This window comes from Syzygium oleosum, unplaced genomic scaffold (genome assembly GCF_021117445.2).
Source record: "Syzygium oleosum isolate NSW1041296 unplaced genomic scaffold, Sole_v2.1 Sole_v2.09, whole genome shotgun sequence".
Taxonomy (NCBI): Eukaryota; Viridiplantae; Streptophyta; class Magnoliopsida; order Myrtales; family Myrtaceae; genus Syzygium; species Syzygium oleosum.
Window position 1 is genome coordinate 10,425,771 of NW_026607493.1, and position 23,647 is coordinate 10,449,417.

At 41.1% G+C, this 23,647-nt stretch overlaps 3 protein-coding genes across 5 annotated transcripts; 2 read left to right on the forward strand and 1 right to left on the reverse strand.

The window, feature by feature from the left end:
* The first annotated feature begins 3,582 nt into the window (after nucleotides 1–3,582).
* LOC115661335 (probable serine/threonine-protein kinase At1g54610) lies at nucleotides 3,583–8,307 on the forward strand. 2 transcript variants are annotated; one of them, XM_030583638.2, is made up of 7 exons: nucleotides 3,585–4,201; nucleotides 4,298–4,585; nucleotides 5,784–6,101; nucleotides 6,401–6,628; nucleotides 7,048–7,148; nucleotides 7,236–7,353; nucleotides 7,826–8,307. In XM_030583638.2, the coding sequence occupies exons 1-7, from the start codon at nucleotides 3,899–3,901 to the stop codon at nucleotides 8,105–8,107; spliced, it is 1,638 nt and encodes a 545-aa protein (XP_030439498.2). In that variant the 5' UTR covers nucleotides 3,585–3,898; the 3' UTR covers nucleotides 8,108–8,307. The 2 variants fall into 2 exon arrangements, with proteins under 2 accessions (XP_056170796.1, XP_030439498.2); XM_056314821.1 differs by lacking the exon at nucleotides 6,401–6,628 and having other exon boundaries at nucleotides 3,583–4,201.
* Nucleotides 8,308–12,318: 4,011 nt separating this feature from the next.
* On the reverse strand, nucleotides 12,319–14,747 carry LOC115661986 (ATP-dependent Clp protease adapter protein CLPS1, chloroplastic). Its single transcript, XM_030584172.2, has 3 exons — nucleotides 14,588–14,747; nucleotides 13,303–13,447; nucleotides 12,319–12,723 (listed from the first exon to the last, which is right to left on the reverse strand). The coding sequence occupies exons 1-3, from the start codon at nucleotides 14,646–14,648 to the stop codon at nucleotides 12,462–12,464; spliced, it is 468 nt and encodes a 155-aa protein (XP_030440032.1). The 5' UTR covers nucleotides 14,649–14,747; the 3' UTR covers nucleotides 12,319–12,461.
* A 1,385-nt stretch (nucleotides 14,748–16,132) lies between these two features.
* Nucleotides 16,133–22,141, forward strand: LOC115661972 (carbon catabolite repressor protein 4 homolog 3). 2 transcript variants are annotated; one of them, XM_030584155.2, is made up of 13 exons: nucleotides 16,133–16,547; nucleotides 17,047–17,210; nucleotides 17,306–17,371; nucleotides 17,454–17,506; nucleotides 17,595–17,676; nucleotides 17,895–17,981; nucleotides 18,642–18,746; nucleotides 18,830–18,862; nucleotides 18,992–19,104; nucleotides 19,314–19,425; nucleotides 19,537–19,622; nucleotides 20,974–21,058; nucleotides 21,750–22,141. In XM_030584155.2, the coding sequence occupies exons 1-13, from the start codon at nucleotides 16,238–16,240 to the stop codon at nucleotides 21,846–21,848; spliced, it is 1,395 nt and encodes a 464-aa protein (XP_030440015.1). In that variant the 5' UTR covers nucleotides 16,133–16,237; the 3' UTR covers nucleotides 21,849–22,141. The 2 variants fall into 2 exon arrangements, with proteins under 2 accessions (XP_030440015.1, XP_030440021.1); XM_030584161.2 differs by having other exon boundaries at nucleotides 18,654–18,746.
* The last annotated feature ends 1,506 nt before the right edge of the window (nucleotides 22,142–23,647 follow it).

Sequence of the window (23,647 nt, forward strand, 5' to 3'; positions counted from 1 at the left end):
TCTCCTATGAGGGTATGGCTGACAGATGACAAAGAAGAGCATTGCGACTACCAGAGCTATCACCAACCCTATCAGCATGCCATTGGAGTCTGCCTCTTCGCAGCATGTCGCCATTTTGCTCCAGCTTCTTCAAATGAGAAAGCTGACTATTGAGATGGGCTGAGCTGTGATTCAAGTGTGAATGTAGCGTGGACGGGGAAATTTGCAGGTCTCCCAAGTGTTTTATGGTGTGGAGCACATGGGGAGTCCTATCCAAGTATCTGGCACAGCCACAGATGAGTTGCCACGTCAATTCGTAACTTTTGTCTTCTGCTGCACCTCCTTCAATCAATGGGTGCTTCTTGTTTTGGTCCGTATGCTGGGGACTCTGTACACTTGACTCGGAAGACGGGCAATGGCAGGCGTGGAGCCTACTCATCTTTGGTGCTACGAACGTTAACGTAGAGAGAACTCAGACATGTGAACTTGCGTTGCCGACATCTACCCTTATAGGCGGAGTTAAAGCAAGAAAAATGGGTTTGTCTTTTCTCAAAGGCTGCATAACGTGCGCAGCAGGAGACTGCGAGTTTGATTTCCTGGGAACACGCACGAGGGTCTAACACGCTATCTTGAAAAATTAGGCAGGCCAGTCGACCCATCTTCAATGGATGGGCGGACGGAGTCAAGATGTGTGTTTTGGTTGTGAAAAGCACGGGGTATAAGACGTAACACTGAAACTGGATGCGACAACTCCACATGGGATGGGATGTGACCTCTGAGATTGACTGATGTTGTGTTTTCTCAAATTTCACACTCGCACAACCACCCGTTTACGCGGCTTCCGCTAAAATTACGTTGATCAATTTTAAGGTGTGCAGATTTTAGGTTCGAAACTTGAAACATACACTCTTAAGGTTGGTTCACTAATCTTATTGACCCTCGAGGGACTTTTTTTTCGTTTCATTTTATTGTATGTACAAATGCATCGCGTCAAACATGAATAGAGCTTTTTTCTACTTGAGGAAAATATATCAAATATATACAAGATTGAATTGACGAAGAAAAAGAGTAAAAGAACTTAATTAGGGCTGGGTTCGAACCGGTTGGGTTTCAGGTTCTATTCCGATACTGAAACGGTCAAGACCTGTTTCCAATTTTTGGAACCGGGAACCAAATCGGTCCTTGTTTGAACCGGCCCATAGGCTCGCCCCTACCTATTATACACCTTCTTTCTCGCGGGTGGCTTTGGGATATATTTATATGGAACATGGAAATATTCCCCAGCTGTGAAGGGGGTTACTTGGGGAGGAGGCTCAGGGAATACGCATCTGCATCGCATGCAAAAGTCCAAAATGGGACCCGTGCCTCGCTTTGCTTTTTGTAGCCCGAAGAAAAGCTTTTATTCTTCTTCCTCTTCTTTTCGATTCATTCATCCTTACATTACTCTTTTTTTGGGGAATCTCTTTGACATTGCAACCAATCACATCTCCCCATCACGCATTCAATTCTAATTTCCAGCACCAACAACTAGTGCCCACTTGCGTAGCATTTTTTCCCCCACTCGACTCTCCCTTTTCCATCTCCTTCCTCAACGCTCCCTTTCCGATTTTTCCTAACCACAGCAACACCCATCCAAGACGCGGTTTCATCCGCATCTTCGGTTGGTCGTGGGTCGTCGCTCGTGATCGTACAGTCTTGACCTCGTGCACCGGAGGAGGAGACAAATTCCATGCGGGGGAAGTTGTTGCTGCAGAGGGTGTTTTGACTAGAGCGAGATTCTTTTCTGGAATCGTCTCCTATCCAATCGTTGACGGAGTCCGAAAGGTGTAAGCATCACGGGCGTCACGCGCAAAGTCTATGAGAAAAGTAAAACATGTAAATTGTAAAGGGTAAGAACGAATGCAACCCCGGACTTAAGCTCGTTGAAGTCGCAGTCTCTGGACGGTAAGTGGACGTCTCAGTGTACACATCAGATCGTAGGATCGAAAAGGGGTAAATATTCACCTCAAACGAGTACTCCGTTCTCAACGATCAAGGGATCGGAGCAGACAAATATAATTATAAGTAAATTAGATAATTTGGACGGTCTCAAAATCATAAGATCAAGCATTTGCTCCAAAGGAAGCAAATTTTATTAGAATGAGCGGTTCTTCCGTTATGATCGTGTTATGGCCTTTCCCAAACACTAATAGCATCAAAGTTCTTCCATCGGAATAATAGGTCCTTCCATCGGAGTCGCGAGGATCGGCAAGGGAAACGAATAAAATTACTTGGCAACTTACTAGAAATAAGCGTGACACGCGAGAAAACACAGAGACTTTTCTCCAATGGAATTTCGTTTATGCCCGGCGATGATCATTCGTCCGGACGTAGCCTTCATCAATCAATCGAAATTATATAATTAAATAATAATAAAAATATTATTTCAATAAGCATCGCTGGAAAGAAAGAAATTAAAGAAGAAGGAGGAGGGTAGGGCCCCGCGAGTTCAATTGGTTGCCGGGGGGAGAGGGGTCAAGATGAGAAGCCAATGCTGTTTTGAATTCGGACCCCAAAACATCGATCAGAAGACTTTATTGTCCATGCTGTTGACTTTTGGGGGAAGGTCCATAGGCCCTATGACCCCCACACGACCTGACCACTCTCCCACTCACCACCATTTTTGCTGCTTACAAAAAACAGAAATGAAAAATGACACAAGCAGTCCTTGAACTTTGACCTAATATGTAATTTGATCCCTGAACTTTTAATTTGTTCAATGTAAATCATGAACTTTAACTCAATGTATAATGCGGTCTCTGAATTTTTAATTTGTTCTATGTTATCCATAAACTTTTGATGCGTGTTCAATTCAGTCCTGAACTATATGAAAATATTCAATACGGTCCTTTCCATTCATTCATGTTTAGAGATTATATTGAACATTTTCATATAGTTCGGGGACTAAATTGAACATGTACCAAAAGTTCGGGGATGACATTGAACAGATTAAAAGTTCGAGGACCGCATTGCACATTGGGTTAAATTTCATAGACTATATTGAACAATTTAAAAGTCCATGAATCAAATTGCACATTGGGCCGAAATTCATAAATTGTTTGTGTCATTATCCCAAAAAGAAAAGGCAAAAAAGATGCCATGGCTGCTAACAATAATAAAAAGCACTCGAGTTAATCTTATCTGGCAAGGGGAACAAGAAAGGTTATCCATTTGCTTTATCACATCAAACCCCATCTTTTAGAATATCACATTCGACCAAAAAAATTTATCACGAAATGACAATTTCTTTTACGCTTTACATTGAGCAACGCTAACTTTATCGAGACTTGACATGAAAAAGTTGGTCACCATACGATAGGTTACAAGTGGATAGAATCGATCACATTTACATCATCCGATATATCGATTTTAAGATATCAGCATCTCCCCAGTACGTTCTCCTCTCGCTTATTACAAGTAGTAGTAGATTTGGCGCATTTCCATTGGTTGTTAAAATGAATTCGGATATAGTTTTTCCTTTACGAGAATATGGTGAAGAAGGTACTTGTAGATGCTCAAATATGAAACAAAACTATGTTTGGACATTTACATACTTAAAATGTGTAAGATCACATCTTTGATTGGCGGGTGGCAGTTTGGATATATCGCGCCAACTCCACGACCCAATTCCTCTGACTGTTGCTGCAGTTCCTTGCCATAGCGGGCGCTCTCCGTTTCTCTGTTTCTCTCTGCCCTGCGCATATACATGCATATATGTATACACAAAACCCATGCGTATACAGGTATAATTTGAACGTAACCATCGTTTTTCCTTCGTAAATGATGCAGCAGTGAACGTAGCTAAGCTTGCTGGATCGACGAAGCTCTTCCGAATCTTGCCCCCGTCCCATGCTTTGCAGTGGCTGACCCATGATACGAGATGGGTTGCATCTCGACCATCATCACCGACAGCCGTCGCCGCACCGCTGTTAAGCATCGCCCAAATCCTCGCCGGAGCCCGAGCGAGAAGGCGCCCGCCGCAGCTGCTGCCGCCGCCTCCACGGGCTCCGAGGAAGATGAGCCCGGCCGCGGCGATCAGGTGGAGGAGAGACCGCAGCCTCTGCCGGCCGCGCCTTTCGTCAGGAACCAGCAAGGCTGGCCGCCGTGGTTGGTCGCCGCGGTGGGCGATGCCATTGGTGAATTCGTCCCTCGCTGCGCCGATACCTTCCAAAAGCTCGAAAAGGTACCTCCGAGGCTACTATGCCACCTCCGGTGTACTGTTCTTCAATTTTTTTGGCGTTTAGCATTCTTTTGTTCTGATGGTTTGATCGTGTGATAGATTGGGGAAGGAACGTATAGCAACGTGTACAAGGCGAGGGATCTGGTGACGGGGAAGACGGTGGCGTTAAAGAAGGTCAGGTTCGATAATTTGGAGGCAGAGAGCATCAAGTTCATGGCGCGAGAGATTCTGGTGTTGAGGAGGCTTAACCACCACCCTAATGTGATCAAGCTCGAGGGGCTGGTCACTTCGCGCATGTCGTCAGGTCTTTACTTGGCTTTCGAGTACATGGAACACGATCTCTCCGGAATCGCTGCCCGCGAACATGGCAAGTTCACTGAGGCTCAGGTGACTTTTTTTTTTGTTTTTTGCAAAACCTGTCCTACTTTCTTGATTGCATATTCTTGTGTGGTTATTTGAAATCATCCTTGATTTCGATTTCCTTGTGGTAAACTGGTGATCGATAAGAGGCAGGTTTTCTTTGTTCTAGACAGTTTGTTGCTTTGGTCTCGTTATACCACTCTAGCTCTGTTTTCTTGAAGGGGCTTTTGTGGTGATATGAGCTTTTGGTCATACACTTGACGGCCAATTCAGCGTATAATTTGTCACGGCGAGCGGTTAAACTGTGTTGGGCGGGGAATTTGAATGATAGATCCAAGTAACAGTTGAATTAGAATGTTCGGAAGTTAATTCAGATGTGAATGTTCAGTAAAGACTGAAGGGAGGGGTTTGTAGACTGTCAAATTATCATATAGTAAATTTGGGGTTGGGGGGGGGGGCTATTTGACTTTGTGTCTAGTGAAATACCACTCTAGCTCTGTTTTCAGTTTTGTGTTAGAAGGGGCTTTTACACGTGAAGTCCGCAACTTCTCTAAATCTCGGGCATCTGGGAGCCTTTTTGCACATGAGTTTTTTCATGCTTCAACTGGTCTGACTGGCACAAACTAAATGGAGTTGTTCTTTGTTGGTTTCTCATCCATTTTTCTTATCCATTTGCAATACTTGCTCAGGGAGCAGAGCATGTTGGTCTCAAAAAGAAGTATCACCTTTTATTCTGGTTGTAGGAGATCTTCTAGGGATGATGAGGTATATCTAGGGAGACTCGCTGCATGCATATAAACTTCTCAAACACGCTGAGCCATAAAATTTCGTTAGAATATTCACATGTTCAGGAATAAGGTTTTCAACATTGCAAACAAGAGGATCAGTTTCAGGCTGCGCACAAGCAATGAGTTTCACCGCACTCTTCACATGTTAATCAGTTTCACCTGCGGAACTCATGGAAAGTCAGTGCTACATGGAATTGTTTGCTCTCTGTTTGTTTGATTTACAGATATCTCTCTCCTTTTGTTTCCAGGGTTTTTCACTGGACTTCAAAACATCGATGATTTGACATAGTGAAATCTCAAGTTTTCTTTCAGTCTTCTTTTGGGTATCCTCTTTAAAGATATGCTCGGTCAAAGTCCTCTGCTATTCTCTTACCCCTCCCCTCAACCCTGTTGTCTAATCTCTAAAATATGAACTCCTCTCCAAAAAATGTGGTCAGGTCAAATGTTATATGAGGCAGCTGTTGTCAGGGCTTGAGCATTGCCATAATCGTGATGTCCTGCACCGTGATATTAAGTGCTCCAATTTACTTATTGACAACGAAGGGAACCTTAAGATAGCTGATTTTGGACTGGCCACGTTCTATGATCCTGAGCGCAAGCAAGTTATGACGAATAGAGTCGTCACGCTATGGTACCGAGCGCCAGAACTTTTGCTTGGGGCCACTAGCTATGGAGTTGGCATTGACCTCTGGAGTGCAGGCTGCATTTTGGCGGAGTTACTCTATGGAAAGCCGATTATGCCAGGACGGACCGAGGTACTTTTGACGTCTTACTCTATAAAATTGTATCCTGATGGCATGGTTATGTCACTAAATGTACAATGGGAAATTCTTTAAGTGATAACCATGGGTAGGGAAGTCATTTGTTTCAATCAATATGTTCTGCAACATGGTCGAGGGCTTTATTTTCCATACGTATGTGTGTCGAAGCACCTCGGATGGCTGGTTACCCACGTATCATCTATATTGCAATGTAATAGTTTGCTTTGCTTGCTTTGCCTTAAGGTTGAAACTCGAAACCCGACTTGCATTTGATTTTTTTCTCTCTTTCTTAGGTAGAGCAACTGCATAAGATTTTCAAATTATGTGGCTCACCATCTGAAGCATATTGGCACAAATATAAATTGCCAAATGCCAATATTTTCAAGCCACCACAGCCTTACACTCGTTGCATAGCAGAAACATTCAAGGACTTTCCACCATCTGCTCTACCTCTCCTTGAGACTCTGCTTTCGATAGACCCTGATGAACGGGGCACTGCCACAGCAGCACTAAATAGCGAAGTAAGTTGTGGTTACTCAATCTGTTGAGCAGAGCAACCTAGTGTTTTGAACTTGGATGGAATGAATATCATGCTAGAGTGTTCTTGACTAGTTTCAGTTGGTTCTTTTCTTTCAAGAGATGGAAGCAGTTTGTGAAGCCAGAGATTTTCCTGAAACAAAATCATTCATGAAAATCATAATAAAACCATGCCGTATATAACCCTCTTTTAATGTACTTTGTGTGCTCTTGTTTTTTATTTTTCTTCTTGATTTCTATCATTTTCGAGAATGATATCAGGGCTAGCATAATGGAGTACTTTCTTATCTGAAGCACTATCACATTTACGTAATCCAAGCTAAGAAATATGTGAGTGGGGTAGATGGCAATCCCCCCTTTGACCAATTCATAGAAGTTTAACTTAGTTCACTTCCCTGCGTAGTTCTTTGCTGCTGAACCCCGTGCATGTGACCCATCAAGTCTGCCAAAGTATCCTCCAAGTAAAGAGATGGATCTAAGGTTGGTTAAGGACAAGGCGAGAAGGTTAGTATTCTTTCATTCCATATTTCTCTCTGTCTCAACTATTGATGTCAATGTTTCTAAAATGAGGTTTCCTTTTCATGTTCAAAGAGATTCAGGCAAGAGACCAGGCGCAATCCATGGTTCCAGGAGGGATGGAGTTCATGATCGGGCTGGGAAGGTAAATCCAGCTCCAGAAGCCACCGCAGAGAATCAGGCAACTCTACATGTATGTGATGCGAATTCTTCATCTGATGTTCTTGCATGTTCTTGTACGTGCCCCTGTTGTACGATCCAACAGCAAACGTCATTTACAACCGGATCTCCATTTGCATTGTTTGAATATCCTAGGACTTTTAACTCCTTAGGCAACACGTGCATTTGCCCACTCATGCCCTGGCACCGTGGAGTCAGTATCGTCTTTCCTTCGCATTCACTGTGTCGAAATGTTTCCTAGGCTTGGAGCTCAATATGAAGGTTAATGCACTTGATGCTTGTCCAATCCAGAACTGCTATCTCAGTGAGACCAAAGTCGCCAAACATATAACACGTTCTTTTGTTTGGAGCTATGCATTCTTTTGTTACTGTTTAGTATAGGCAAAACTGTTAACTGCTGAACAGAAAATACAAAACCGACTGGAGCCATAGGACGGCACTTATCTTCACGGTTGTCTGCTTAACTTTCTGTCGTGGATCTGCAGAGGCCGAGAGTTATGAAGAAAGCCAATCCCATGACCAGAAGCGAGAAATTCCCACCTGCCCATCAGGACGGAGTGGTCGGATCGTCTGCCATCACACGGCCAACCGGTCCAGTATCAAGTGCCGCACCCGATTCCCAAGTTGGAAATGCTTCGGATGGATCCTCCGCAAGCCAGAGAACGTTAAAGGCGACTCCCAAGTTGTTGCAGATGGGTAGCTCGTCTTCGCATTCGTGCCATCGGATGCTTGTTCACGGATCCACTCTCACAATCAGGAGTAAATAGTTGGCACTCCGGCTCTCGATGCTCTCTCTAAATCGGAAAAGAAGAGCAATACACAGACTGGACAATGTTTTTATTTGCTTAGGATCCTTTAGATTTTTTTGCCCCCACACAAAGTTCTGTATCAATTTTCACAGTTACAGATTGTTGTACAAAAAGAATAAGGCTTTTGCATTGTCAATGTCAACCTATTACTTCTGTCATTCTTTTCCCCGTTCATTTCCATAACGGAACCGGCTCTACTAACCGTACCTTTAGTCCGTAGCATTATATAATCCAATTTTACTTTACCTCAACCAAAGCCAAACTATACCCTTCTCTGCATTACTTGCTTTACGTCGATGCACGGGCATAAGAAGTAATTTACTTATGTAATCACTTGCCTATATGATGAACTATACCTCCGTGAATTTGGAAGATCAAAATGTAACTAAGCTAACAAGGATTGAGGGGTGAAGATTGTGAACCCTACCCTCGTACATTAAAATTTATTCAAATAAGAAACTCACTTAACCCACTTTTTGTTAACGAAAAAATCCGATTTCTCTCACTTAACCCACTTTTTCTTAATGTATTTTATCTTATGGAAGATAGAATATAACTCTTATTGTCTGTGGGCAGAGGAGAGAAGACCAGACTCTTTATATAGGCTATCAATAAATGCATTCAATAAGTGTCTTTCACTAAAGGACATAGAATATTCTATCTTCATAATGGTTGCAACTTTTCATAGCCTCTTTTAGCATTTAAATAGTTATTAAACCATTAATAATATCATGTGGGCCACAATTATTCTTACATTCTCCCACTTTGCCCATATGACCTTTCTTTCATGATTTAATAAAGACCATAATGTACACAATAATATTAAGTAAATTGGTTATCACATAATAATCATAATTAAGTAAAGAAAACTAATGCGAGTCATAGCGGTTGTACGTAATTAATCGACACAGTCCCTTTTGTGTACTGCAATTATAGTTCTCCACTTAACTTGATTCATAAATGAGAAGTATCGTAATGATCCAACTATAATGTTTTTGTCAGAGACTACCCTGTTAAACATTCATCTATTTTCATCATGTATACTAAATAGAAATAGAAAATATCAAAAACATATAAATAAGCTCGGAGTGTCAAATAAATAAATTTAATGGAATCATAATACAATATCATTAATGGCGTCAAACAATGCTCATTCTTTCGACATGTTGGGCAGCAGTCCTTTTTATAAGGGATCTACAATAATAAGGTTGGTGTTAATTTCGGTCGGAAATTGCTGACGTGATGCTCCAGCTAATGCTGGTCATCCCACATGGTGCAGCCAGCATTAACCTGGACAATTTAAAAAAAAAAGAAGTTTTTTTATTTTTATTTTTTCTTTTATTTTCTTTTCTTTATTTGGTTCCGGCAGAAAATAGGATAAAGTCAAATATAAAAGAGATATAGTCCGGATAAAAAATCCTATTGGGAAAGTGGGATAAGGGTAGATACGATTTCTTATATCCATGGCATAAAAGCTATTTTTCTCAAATAACAAACTTTTTAAATTAAAAAATTTAAATAATAATTAAATATAAAATAATATTTGCATTATAATATAAAAATTCAAAATAACAAAAAAATAATGGTATAATTTATTTTTATTTATATATTTGAATTTCTATTCTATAATATATATTATGTATGTGTATATATATTTAGTATCTATATTTATTACATATTTTAGGTATATTAGTATAGTTTTTTATTTAATAAATTTTTTTATTAAGAAATGACGGAAGGGAATAAAAATAAATAAAAAAGAGAGAGGAAAACTAATCAATAAATAGGTATATAAAAATGAAGTAGAAGAAGTCCGATTTTAAATGAATAAATTCAAACTTGAAACAGATCTTTCTAATTCACTCTATCTCCTTCTTCTCCGTATCCCTGGTTCATATTGAAGCTTTACGACTCCTTCGTAGTTCATTATTCATATCAAAGCTCCACGAAAACGATAAGAGAGTCGAAACTCCTTCTCCTCCGTAACTCTCTGGTTCACGTCAAAAATCCACGAAAGTAGCAAAAGATTCGAAACTCCACCTTTCCTTTACCTTGTGTTTCATATTGAAATTTTACGAAAGCGATGAGAGAGTCAAAGTACTACACTTTTTGTAATCGCAAAGGTGGATAATCATGTTTTCTCTTGCTGATCTACCTTGTTAATGTTGTTGTAACTCATTTATATTTCTTATCATTGTCGAACCTGTAGCTTTGGAATGCTACAATGAGCTCTTTTTTTTTGTTTAAGATGTGGATTTTTTGTATAATAATTAGAATTGATTGATGGAGATTATCTCCGTTTGTATATCTGTGAATTCTTAACTGTGAATCACGAGGAATTTTTATCATCTCGTTTGTGCATTTTCAAGTTCATTTATATCAATATGCCGTTTATAACAAACAATGAATATGATAGAATATGAAAATACCCGATTTTATTGCTGCAATTCATCAAACATACGATATGATATAATAAAATCTCAAGTTTTTATATCATATCCTATGCACTATCCTAGCTAAAATCCAGACAACCAAACACAACTCAACGGAATTTCAAGCATATTGTGTCTTAACAGCCTGATGCATTCCTTTTTTCTCAGGAGACATCCATAGAGGAAAAGCACAATTCCTATGAAGTGATTAGGAAATTGCGAGGATTATCAAATAACTTGCAACATGGTAGCTTTCTCGATGGAATCCCAGTCCCCATATTGAATGCAAGAAAGGATAAGAGGCTTCATTCATAAGCGACGGACCTAAATGCATTCAGCATTAATGCCCCAACCCAAACACTAAAGAAAAAATCATGAAAAAGGGCAGCAAATATGTCTATTTACAAAGCCTGTCATGAACCCCTATTACTCTACCAGGACGTGAATGGGGTGTAGCTTTTTAAGGTAGGAAGTGGGTCAGCTTTAGGAGTTTCGAGCACTGCTCCTCCGAGAGCAAGTCTCTTGCTGCTCGCATCGCACCACCAGTTGACGTTCTGGGAGCTTTATACTCAGGTGCGCATTCAGAGCTAATCTGACTTCTTGTCACTTTTTTTTACAATAAGTCCTAACATCCTCTAGTTTGATTTCAACATTATTCATCTCTCGTCCGATAGGCAATGTCACACTGTACTATTGTCATATTCCCCTCCGGTTCTCAACTTGGTCATCATAACGCTAGCGGCACAAGCTGTGTCGTTCAGTAACTGTTTTGAAAGCAAAGCGAGCTGCACATGCCGTGTCATTTTAGTAATTGTTTCGACAACAAAGCCAGCTGCATCAGCTTTTTCCTATTTTGATGCCAGCCACATCGGCCACGTTCGTCCAGCTATTGTTTTAGTTAGTAAAGCCAGCCGTATCGACCGCTTGCTTTTTTTTTTTCCTTTAAAATTCAGAATAAATATTAAAAAGATTATAAATTCTGTCAACGTTAGCACCGGTGCCCAGAGTTCATGTCAGTGATTTCCGTCGTCAAAAGATTTAGGACTCAATTGGTACAATTAAAAATTTTAAGACTTAATTGGCACAAGTGCAGTAAGTTCACGACTTCTTGTACTTTTCCCCAAATAAATCAACTGTGGCTATTTCAATTAGACGTGTGCAATTCCATCGAGTGTAATTCTATATAGCAGATCCATCCTATGAATCTCCAAACATGGATAAAGATGTAGGTTGTAAGAAACCCATTTGAGTAAACTCGTTCCATCGACCAAACATAACCACACGATCGAATGTCCCCATCGTGCATCTCAACCTTCAAGCTGTGATAAGCCATTATTCAATAAGAGGTGTCCACCGATCATTATTAATGCTAAACGTACTAGGACTACAACTACCACAAGAGAAGATGCTACTCCGAGCTAAGCCATTAAGAGCAAGGGCGCTACGACGCTCCTCATTGTGCGCCCCCATGCACTCGTTCATTTCAGTTCTCAAACAACTACGAGCCACCAGTTGTTACCGATGGCAGTTGCGTCCTGTGTTCATGAAGACTGATGAGGAAGTTTTGATGCACTTGACATCATCCGAACGACAAGTTGAAATGCATGGAAATATGACAGGAACATTGAGTTTCAAGGGAGCACATCCAATTTAATCAAAAGCACCGGGGGCAGCAGGATTTCGTTTTTTTGGAGAGGAATAGGGAGACATTCGAGAGAAAATCAGACACCCGAATAATAGTTTCTGAAATATGGGAGTCGCATTTTGATTACTATGAGCGTTTTCCATCTACTATATACATAAGAGTTGACTCTATACTCAGATGCCGAATGCAACTACTACAAAGAGCATTATAGAGAAGTTGACCATCATTGTTAACTTCAGCATCCACCACTGGCAGGCTCAATAGAGCTCAGAAGCCCGTTACCTCTTAGCTGCATGCAGTGCTCTTCTGCATCTGCTTGAGTACATATAATCACGACCGAGAGGCCATTGTAATGTGCCTCCTGCATGATGTTAACGGCATTGTCTAGCGTCATTCCAGGGATAACCTTCATGAGCACTTGGACGACATACTCCCTCTTGTTGAAATTATCATTGTGCAACATCACACGGTATGGAGGGGCTGTTTTCCTTGATTTTCTGAGACACATAGAAACACGATGGTTACAAGTATCCTAGCTGCTCTAGATTCATCCATCAAAAGGAGGGAGAGGAGAAAAAGAAAGACCAAAAAGAAACTGCACACTCATTTATTAGTGACATCACAGACACCATACTGCTTGCTTATAACAGTCACCCAGTATTCCAACTGGGGAAACATTGCATCTTTCTTTAGCCATGATGCTAGAAATGGAAGTCATACTTGAACAAAAATTGGTATTTCATCAGAGAATGAGCAAGGCCATACACAATGCAGGTTGTGCACGGATGCAATCAAAATATAAAAAAGCTTGTCCTAACACCCAGTCCTTTATTCAACTATGCTGAAAACCCAATGATCCATAGTCTAAATGGTGCAGAGCAGAGTAGGCCAGGACAGTTTCTACCCATTAATTGCCACACAATAGCGGCTATAGCTCAACCAAGAGATCAAGGAGAGCGAATTGTTAGTCAATTTAACAGGAAAATGGTGAGGATACCATTCTGTTGTGGAATGGTACAGACATGAGTTGGGCTCTAGATTATGGAGCAGCTCCAAAGGCATTTTAGCGTCTATACCTCACATCAAATTCAGACTCCCGACCAGGTGTTGTCTCTACGGTTGGCCTCTCCAACAACCCACCACCCTTTCCTAATGCAGTGGTGGACATTGTCGTTAAACTGCTTCTGTGAGAGCATTTTTTATTAAAGTAATGTCTATCCCCTGCCACAGACATAAGAATCATAACATAGAAATATAAGAAGCACTGTCGAAAATGTGTAATGACAAATAAAAGACCTACTAAAGGTAAATATGCCGTAACTACAAACAAAAAAATCAAAGAGACGCACAATTGACTGCTGATGCAGGACACATTCACCATATTGGAGAGAGTAGATACAAGAAAAATGCAGCAAGCGGAACAGCATAGCTCATGCCACCTACATGCAAATTACACCTATATGCAGATTAAGAAACAAAACTTCCATTACGGAACATAATTGATTAATGCCAATTGTCGGCATATTAGGAAGAAAATTCACAAAATGCTTTGTAGACTTAATACATGCTACACCCACTTCAATCTCAAATGAAGCATGAACCAGTTACAAGCATAACCAACTTCAGTCTTCCATCCTGGATTACACATTCAGCCACTCGCACCGACTTTAAACCATTTGCAATCGAGTTAGAAAGCGGTTAATCAGCTGACAATCCCATTTAACTAGGTGTAAATAACAAATCATATCAAAGTCCCCTAATCCTGAGCTTCTTTGATGCGTAGCAAAGCCGGGGAAACAACTAACAAGCTCCTCATCTTTCCCTGACTGTGTCAAAGTGGAGCAATGCTACTTCCTCTCCAAGCTTTTATCTCAAGGTCTCGACCAAATTAACCCACGGAGAGCAGCGCTAGACCCTGAGCTCCAACAAGAATCGCGTATGGTTTGCCAACCACCCACCGCTGACAATGCTGCCCATTACGATTTCGCGACAAAGAGTCGGTCGTCCCCAGTTACCTTCAAAGAAAGGACGGAATAAAATCCAAAGCTCCGACAATTCGCTCGACCCCGTATTCACAAACTCCTCGGCGTCTCCAAGAACCACACAGGTAAAGCAACATCCTCGTCCACCGAGCAAAACAAGATTAAACCGACCCAAATGAAGACTCGAAAAGCCCAACCCCCCAATCTCCAAGAAAGCCTCCTTCGGCCGCGGAACCAATATCCTCGACCGATACGAGAACACCCAAATCGAACCAAAACAAGAACGAAAGGGGTCGAGGAAAACACGCAAGACGTCGCGAATCGACGGAAGAATCGCGAACCCACATACAAAGATGCCGCTATTGCATGCGGTGTTTACCCGATTTGCTGAGAACGTGATGTGGGGAAAGAGCAACTCGACCGCAGATTGCAGTCTCCATGGAACTTCCGGAGATGCCTCTCTCTCTCTCTCTCTCTCTGTATCTCTCTGTTCTGTGTGATATTTTTCAGTGAGCTTCGGAAACAAAAATCAATTTGGGGGAAAAAAATTTGAAAAAAAATGGGGAAAAAGAAAAGTCGTTGGGATTTTTTTTTTGTGGTGTCGAGGGGAATGGATTTTTGGGCCTTCCTGGTAAAACGCGGATCGTTCGAATCGTTGCGATGGTGCCACGTCGCTCGCCGGACCAGGAGCCCTTTGAAAATATTCGGAGCATAATAATATATCTTCGAGCTTGGGCCGTACAGCGACTCGTGTGACCCGGTTCACGTGAGTTCGGCTCATCTAAGTTTAAGGTCCGGCTTGTTTCGTTTTTGCGCTAAAATTTTTAAAAAAATTCATTTTGATCTGAATTATGAAGTTATGTATGAATATATGTGTCGATTTATGTATTGGGAATTTTTGAAATTAAGAAGCACCCAAATTACGTGCGCTGCAAAAGTTGAAAAAGATAAAATGTTAAAAAGTGAAACATTTAGAGTCATTTTAAATAGACTTGATAAGTTCCGATTTTAACATACATGAAATATTGCTTGATAAATTCAAGTGGAATTTACATAATATCGATGGGTCATACAAAGGAGAAATACTTGTGTGGGTATGGCAACACCACGAGCATTAGTCTATTCATTGATTTGTGCATTTTATGCGTATTCATCGTCATTTCATCTTCGCCCTATTAACTGTATTCCATCATTTTCAGGTCAAACACTAACCGGTACTCTTTTGAAATGAATAGTATCTAACATCTTAATCTTAAGGGATTGTTGAAAGTGCTTGATATTGTGGCGACAAACCTTTTAATCTCCAATCCCGACATTCCCCTTACATGTCCACAGCATCATGTCACGCAACAATGGTGCATGAAGAAGCAAGCCAATTGAAAGCGAGAGATTTCAAAATTCACGTAAAGTTAATTAAAATGAATCGTTATATAATCAAAGTGATTGATTGAGTATACCACATTGATCATTGTGCCGGATCCATAAAACACTTTCTTCATCCTTTTGAGTAAAGCTTTGCCCCAAGGACATGAACAGGATTTGTTTTATATTCGAGGCGATTAAAATCACTCAATAGGCATGGATGCTCGTTATATAGCAACGAGGAAGAAAAATAACACCATCGCTTCAAAAGCAACACGCGATGCAATTTAAATTTCATGTTGATCAGATACGAAGTTTCTCATCGAATGCCAAAAGAAAAAAAAAATTACTCTGTGTAATTTCTATAGCTATATCATATTTTTCGAAGCATTATGCATTTCCAGATTCCAACTTTTACTTTATGCAAAACACTTCAAACTTTTTGAAAACATGATTAATACGTAAATTAAGATATAAATTTTCTAATAACTCCAGCGCTATTATAGAAAAGTAAAGCGAAAAATCCGCCATAAAATAAAAACAAGCTCTTGCCTCGCAGTTTCCAACCGCCAATTCTTAATCCGTTTTATCCAAGGCGACGAACATCGCACTGCACTGCACAGCAGGCCACACCCCTTCTCCTTCTCCTTCCTCGCTCCGAAGATCGATGGGCTTCGAAGCTGCTTCTCGTCGTCGTCATCCTCCTCCTCCTCCTTCGTGGCTCTGCGCGCGCTCGCCTCTGTCCACCAGGCTCTCTCCAGCTCATCTCTCCACGAGGCCTGCGTCGCGCTCGTTCTCGTGCAAATCCACCGCACTCTGCTGCTCCGGCGACTCCACGAGGCCCTCGTCCTCGCCGTCCGCTCGCTCCTACGGCCGCCGATGGTACAATCCTCTCAGACGCGTACCGACGGAGGACCGGCCGTCGCCGGAGATCGTCCGCCGCTGGATCGAGGCCGATCAGCCGCTCGCTTCTCAAAGTATGTCATTTTCCGAGATTCTCGGCCAGCTTCTCCTTTTTTACTACGGAGAGCTTTGCAAGCTCGAGCGTTGATTTCGCAGATCGCGGCAGTCAGTTCGGATTGCCTTAATCACTTTTTAGCTGCTGAACGAGGATGTAAATGGCGGAATGATTTGTTTAGTGCATCTCCGCTTTGATGCGGATGAGAGCGATATACCGAGTCGGAAATTGACAATTGCAGTCTTAATGTGGAAAATTTAGGTCACGTCTCACCTCGCGATGTTTGTGATTATGTGGAGTTCCAAATGATTTTGCTAATTGCTCAGGTTGTGGTATCCACCAAGCAGAGCTCTCTCAATTCCCAATCTAGTATACTGGAATGGTTTATAGGCAGGTTATAGATGAGATTCTTCGGCGGTGTTGTCAATTTTGGTTTAATTTATATCTTCTTGTGATTTTATGGTTCGTTATGTATGTAAGAGGTTGATTGCCATTGGTGTTCCGTGTGTTTGTTTCAGCGAAATTTACCATGGTTTCGTACAACATTCTGGGAGATAAAAATGCTTCGAAGCACAGAGATCTATATACAGATATTCCATCTCAATACATGAAATGGGAATGGCGTAAACGTGTTATATGCGAAGAGCTGATTGGATGGAATCCGGACATAATCTGCTTGCAGGTATATTTTCTGATCTTTCATCAGGTATCCGTGCTAACTCTGGTGGCATAACATCTGGAATAGAAGGAGACTGATCAGTGCTCGCTTGATTGTAGGAGGTGGACAAGTATTTCGAGCTCTCGAAAATTCTAGAGAAAGCAGGATATGTTGGTTCTTATAAGGTCGTTGTTTTCCCAAGATTTTATTGCCTAACTATATAGTTGGCTAAAGGCATCCAGAGCTTACCTATTAAGAAAATGGCAGAGACGCACTGGAGATGCTGTTGATGGTTGTGCTATATTTTGGAAAGCAAACGAGTGAGTTAACACTAACGAGGCATGAGTTACCAAGCTCCCTACAAAGCTATATTGGCTAACTGCAATTGTCTGAAATTTTCTAAAATAGGTTTTGGCTATTAGAAGAAGAGAGCATCAAGTTTAAAGAACTCGGCCTTCGTGATAATGTAGCACAGCTTTCCGTCTTTCAGGTAGGCATCTAGATGGCCAAGCTTGAGTAAGAGTTTACTCAAACTGACCTACATTTGATTTAACTCTTTCTACAAGATCAATTATGGCTCTTCCATTTATTCAGTACACCTGTCCTGATTCTGATAATTCATCTATTGTTTTTTCTACTTTTCTGTTCACACTCATTTGGATAAAAACTGCTTTTCTCTTCACATCTCACTTCTTTTCCTGCAGGAAGGCGTGCAAAGCGGAGTCAAAGCAACTGCTTGTTGGCAATATTCACGTACTTTATAACCCGAGTAGAGGAGATGTAAAGTTAGGACAAGTAAGTTGCGACCTTGTTTTCTCTTGTATCTTACCTGAAATTCAAAATATTAAAGATGTGTGCGTTGATGATTGACCTCTGTTGTTATGCTTAGAAGAGGAACCTAAGATCCTGGGAGTATCTTGCTAGGATATTTACTTTGCTACTTGCTTGTAAACTGGAAAGCATTCATATGATCCTAAGAGTGTGATTGTGGCTTCATGTCTTGGAGGCAGTTTGGAGTTTGTGGAGTGTAACAGATGAGTTACAGCTCTTTCATATGAAACAGATGGGAAGACAAAATTTTTTGGACAAGATGGAGGATGAACACATCAAAGAATGTCTTTACCATAAAAGACCTTTCCGGTCTTGCTAATTTTGTTTTTTGGCTGAATTCTTGAATGTGGCGTAAAAAGCTGAAATGTGGTGATTTGCCCGTGCATGCCTTTAGAACATAAACAAATTAATTTTCGTTTGCTAGAATGCATGATAAATGAAGTTCTAAACGTCTAATTGTTTTTATCTTAGCAACTTCTAAGGAGAGTTTGTATCTCGAAATTTACGAATGCAATATATGGATCTTTTATGTTGTTTGAAATAGAGGCGGGGAAGTGTCCCACAATGCATTTGGTTAGTTAGATGGCTATCCTGAACAATTGCTTTTGCTCATTCAAATGTGAGATTACATTTCAGATTCGTCACCTTTCCTCAAGGGCAAATAGTCTCTCAGAAAAATGGGGTAGTATTCCCGTTCTGCTTGCTGGTGATTTTAACACCACTCCGCAGGTAGAAATCTTACACAGTAATTTTATTGATCCTCCGTCAATTGGAATTCCTTCATTTCTTGATATTTTACTTGCTAATGACAGAGTGCCTTATACAAGTTCTTGTCAACATCAAAGGTGTGCTTCTCGTCATTATTCTGATCTTTGTGCTAATGATGTCAAATATTACTCTCTTTCATGCATCATCTCATATGTTATATTCCAAGTCTTGCTACTTTTTGAAATGAATTTGAACCTCATTTGCAGCTGGATATCGTGTCTTATGACCGAAGGGAATTATCTGGCCAAAGAAGCTGCCACCCTGCTCAAGTTTTTGGTGAAATGCAGGACTTAAGTAACTCTTTGTTTCTGATAGACAGGTATATCAATTGGATTTGCTTTTTTGCCGCTTCTGGTCAAGCTGCTGCTTACATTGAATATGCGAGAAGCTCCATTTTGCTTGTCTAGTAGTTTGACACTACATATCAATCTGAAAAAAGTAGCTTGATTTCTCTTCCTGCACTTTATATGGCTAGAAATGTTATTTCACGTTTGTCAGATTTCTATACTGAAATGTTGTTCATCATAGATTTTTGACATGTTGCTGGACTGATGAAGAGATCAAAACTGCTAGTGGTAATGCTGAAGGTGAGGTTGTTACCCATCCATTGAATCTTAAGAGCTCCTACGCCACGATAAGGGTATGTTCCTTATCTCTTAATTTTGCTGCATAGGGCAATTTATGCTTTTCATCTACTCTCCAGAATGATGATATCTGATTATGAGGGTTTTTCAAATTTGAATATTCTCAGGGATCAGCGAGAACAAGGGACTCAAATGGTGAACCGCTTGCAACTTCATACCACTCAAAATTTTTTGGGACAGTTGACTATATATGGTAAGTGATGTAGGTTTAACTAAAAGATAAACCATCAGTAAAGTGAAGATGAAAAAGAAAGATAGTTGAAATAAAAAAACGTGGGTTTGACAGCATAAGCTCCTCAGAATCTCCTCTCCTTATAAGTAATTAGACATATAACTTAGTAAAAGCTACAAACGATCTATGTATAGTATTATTACAAATTGGATGCAAAGAGAATATGACATCAAGCAGTTATATCTAGGGAAAATGACACAAACAGTCCCTGAACTTTGACTCAAATGTGTAATTTGGTCCCTGAATTTTTAATTTATTCAATGTGGTCCCTGAACTTTAATTCATTGTTCAATGTGGTCCCTAAACTTTCAATTTGTTCAATGTGGTCCCTGAACTTTTGGTACATGTTCAATATAGTCCCTGAACTTTACAAAAATGTTCAATGTAGTCCTTCCATTAATTCAAGTTCAGGGACTATATTGTATATTTTCATATAGTTCATGGACTAAATTGAACATATACCAAAAGTTCAGGGACCAAATTGAACATTAGGCTAAAGCTCAGGGACTACATTGAATATATTAAAAGTTCAGGGATCACATTGAATATTAGGCTAAAGTTCAGGGACTACATTGAACAAATTAAAAGTTCAGGGACCAATTGCACATTGAGTCAAAGTTTGGGGATTGTTTGTGTCATTATCCCTTATATCTATGACAAACTACTGTTACAAATATCAGTTTGTATAAATAGTAATTGGTATATACTTGTATAGTCTGGTCTACCTTGGGTAAAAAAGGCCTTTGATTCTCCCCAGAGAATCCATCGATTAGGCTAGGAAATGGAAATAAAATGGTGCATAAAAAATAGTCAAGAGTCTAAGAAATGATTCTATGTCACAGTAAAAGCATTGCATGGATTGATGCAATTCTTAAGCACTCGGACAAGTCATAACCTCTATTAGAGGTTTAACTTTAAGAAGCCGCAAGACGTTAAATGTCTAAGAGGTCTCATTTGCAGAGGAGGCCTATTCCATAATGGCTGTGGCACTATTGGTTATGTGAAATTTGTCTTGTTTGTTCCCTTGTCTCAAACAGATCCATTTGTTAAAGTCGTGGTTGGACATTGAAATTACACTGACATTTTCTTGGAAGAGATTTCTTCCTTTACTTTCAGTTAATGTATTCCTCATTGACCCAACAATGCTCAGCTAAAGGTGACAATGTTATCATCAAGCTAAAACTTGTATAGGAGGATAGACTACACATGACGAACCCTCGTGCATTAAAACAGTTTGATGATCAGTATTTCGAGAGAGCAGTTGAGAGACTATCAATTGACCGTTTCTATGTGTGCTTAATGCTCGGTACAGGTACTCAAAGGGTCTTGTACCTACGAGAGTTCTGGACACTCCCTCAGTTGATATTCTTCGGAGAGCGGGTGGTCTGCCATGCAAAGTAAGAAGGACTTAATTTAAGATTGTGACATTCATAGGGGTTGCTCAAGAATCATTGTTTGCAGTCTCATCCTATATGTTACTATTGGTAGATGATCTTCCTTAGTAAGATAAAAACATGCAAAGTTTCGTAGTAACAGAAAACCAGTAGAATTTGATCCATAGACGAGCAACAAAATTGAACCTTTTGGATCTTTAGGAAAGCTAGCAACACAGTCCTAAGTAAATAATCTGAAGACTACTTAAAACTTATCGAAGAGCTATAGTTCCAAGAGTTAAATCTGGATGATGCCCTGGTGATGGTTGGCTACTCGTATTGTTCAGCTGGACAAGTTTCAAACCCCGAAGAATACTGCGTCCGCATGAGTAGTTTTGATTGGTTGGTCTGCCTTCTACTCCATTTTCTCTTGTTCTTGAGTTATAGAATTCAGGAAACAGTGTGCAACTAGGCAACATATAAGATCAGTAAATTATCAAGGGATTTGTTCACCTAGTTCATAGGTAGCAGTTGCACGCATCTATCTCTGTGCATTTTCCTATCAAATCGAAGTGCTTCTCGATTTATGAGCATTCCCGGTTGGTTGCCACCTTCGCGCTTGAGTTGATTTATGCTGAGATAAATTACCCCTTGGTATCCGGACTAATCGTTTTCTTTTCCTGCAACGAAATGTGGTTTAATCTTGATCGTGCAGAAAGTGGGGAGCGATCATCTGGCCCTGGTATCAGAATTTGCCTTTACTCAAGACAGTGATGTGGGTGAAGGCACACTGCTGGCAACATCTCAGATGTAGCAATTGCGCTCTGGAGATAAATCATAGTGAAGTAAATCTTTCGATTCTTTTCTCGCGTAACCAAAGATCTCGATAAAGTTATGCGAGCCACTTGCTGGATTACACTAGAAAATCAGTTCATGAATATCCGCGCTCGGCTTAAGTGGATCCCTGGAGTCGAGACTGGTTGAGATTGATTTCCTGCGAGTCAATCATTACACATAGCATTCTTATGAATTACTATTCATCGTGAACCTGAACATAAAATTGCTGCGGTTGTATCTGCATCTTCCAAAGCTCTACATTTGTTTCTCTGTCGCGAACCATCTTCCGAATATGTGAGCTTCTCTTGCTTCTCACTGTCCGACGGGCACCTGCACCCATGAATGAGCACTCAATAAGAAACTACTTGCGAATCAGAGTTGAAATCTTCAGATGCCTGTTCTTTTAGGTCAGGGTACATTGCAAACTTCTAAGAAGACATGAATCGCGAGCGAATCTGATAACTTGCACCAGTGGATAAAAAGAGAAGCCGAGCTACTTACCCATTTAAAGAAACCTACCGAGGTTTCCCTATGCATAGCAGTATAATTCAATATGATGATTTAGATTTATGAATTTTTGTCACTACTACTCTTTATCGTTAGGGCACGTTGACGGGCTTCCATTTAAGTTTCCGTAAGAACCGAAACTTCTGTTTAAGCGAGCATAGCGAATATTAAGGAACTCCAGGAAAATTTTCCTTAGTTTCCTCCAATCTTTCGTATCGATGCTTCTTTAACTCCTGCGACCACCGCCGATGGCATCTAATTGTCAACGAGTAGCGCAGTGTCGGTTGAATTCTCTCTCTCCCTCTCCTTTTGTGCACTCAACTTGGATTCTCTCTATCTCCTTTTGTGAACTCAACTTTACGGTTTGATCATTGACTTACTCTAAAATGCGTGTTTTCGGTCGAATCGACAGGGAGAAGAATAAGCTCAACCCAATGGGAGAAGATTAATTCCAAAGAACCGTATTTGTTGCTTTCACTTCAGGCAAGTTAACACGAAGCATACAACTAAATTCGGAAATGGGCATCTGTCAATTGAATACGGCTTTTTCCAATTTTATCAAATTTTTATTGCTCGAAGAGATAGCGTGAGGGTTAGTCATCCACTCATCTTGGATTGGTCTTGCGTGTCGGGATGACGGTTATGTCTCCTAATCTCCCTATTTTACTAATCAACTGGATCCGTCGATCTTGACGTGTTTTCTGGCGTTCCTAAATTGTTTATTGCGGAGAAGGGAAATGTGGATGGCATCTCTTTCCGTGGCGTTGTCTTTTGGACCGTTCAACTTGGCCTTGCTTCTTTCGGCCGACAGATCAGATGAGGGAGCATTTCCCCACTTATCCACTCTCATCCCATCTCGACCGTCCACGTGGTCACCCCGCCGAAGGTTCGCATCTGCCCCGCCAGCCCACGTGCAGCGATCCCCGCGAACGCGAATGAGCCCGAAAACGACACCTATCGCCCCGGCCCAATCAGTCCCCCCCGCGTGGCGTCCCCGCATGGCCTCCCACCAAAAGGTTAACGAGAAAAGGCAACGCGACCGACTCGCAACGTACGGCAACTCGCAAGCATCATCCGCCGTCGCAACCGCACGCGCCTCCCTCTCCCGCCAATCGCCGGCTTCCCCCCCCCCCCCCCCCCTTCCCCACGTGGCATTCCTGCATGCCCCCCCGGACCCAAAGATGTTAACGAGAAAAGGCAGCCGACTCGCAACGTACGGCGAGCATCGCCCCTGCAATCACACGCGCCTCCCTCTCCCGCCGATCGCTA

What these genes read in the sequence shown, in the direction of transcription:
- LOC115661335 (XM_030583638.2), top strand. Translation starts at nt 3,899, where the DNA reads ATGGGTTGCATCTCGACCATCATCACCGACAGCCGTCGCCGCACCGCT. An exon ending in GCAAGTTCACTGAGGCTCAG is followed by an intron (nt 4,586 to 5,783) that starts GTGACTTTTTTT and finishes AAATGTGGTCAG; the next exon opens with GTCAAATGTTATATGAGGCA. An exon ending in CAGCAGCACTAAATAGCGAA is followed by an intron (nt 6,629 to 7,047) that starts GTAAGTTGTGGT and finishes TTCCCTGCGTAG; the next exon opens with TTCTTTGCTGCTGAACCCCG.
- LOC115661986 (XM_030584172.2), bottom strand. Translation starts at nt 14,648, where the DNA reads ATGGAGACTGCAATCTGCGGTCGAGTTGCTCTTTCCCCACATCACGTT. An exon ending in TCACGTTCTCAGCAAATCGG is followed by an intron (nt 13,448 to 14,587) that starts GTAAACACCGCA and finishes TGTCTGTGGCAG; the next exon opens with GGGATAGACATTACTTTAAT. An exon ending in GAGTCTGAATTTGATGTGAG is followed by an intron (nt 12,724 to 13,302) that starts GTATAGACGCTA and finishes TATGTGTCTCAG; the next exon opens with AAAATCAAGGAAAACAGCCC.
- LOC115661972 (XM_030584155.2), top strand. Translation starts at nt 16,238, where the DNA reads ATGGGCTTCGAAGCTGCTTCTCGTCGTCGTCATCCTCCTCCTCCTCCT. An exon ending in GATATGTTGGTTCTTATAAG is followed by an intron (nt 17,372 to 17,453) that starts GTCGTTGTTTTC and finishes AGAAAATGGCAG; the next exon opens with AGACGCACTGGAGATGCTGT. An exon ending in TCTTTGTTTCTGATAGACAG is followed by an intron (nt 19,105 to 19,313) that starts GTATATCAATTG and finishes TGTTCATCATAG; the next exon opens with ATTTTTGACATGTTGCTGGA.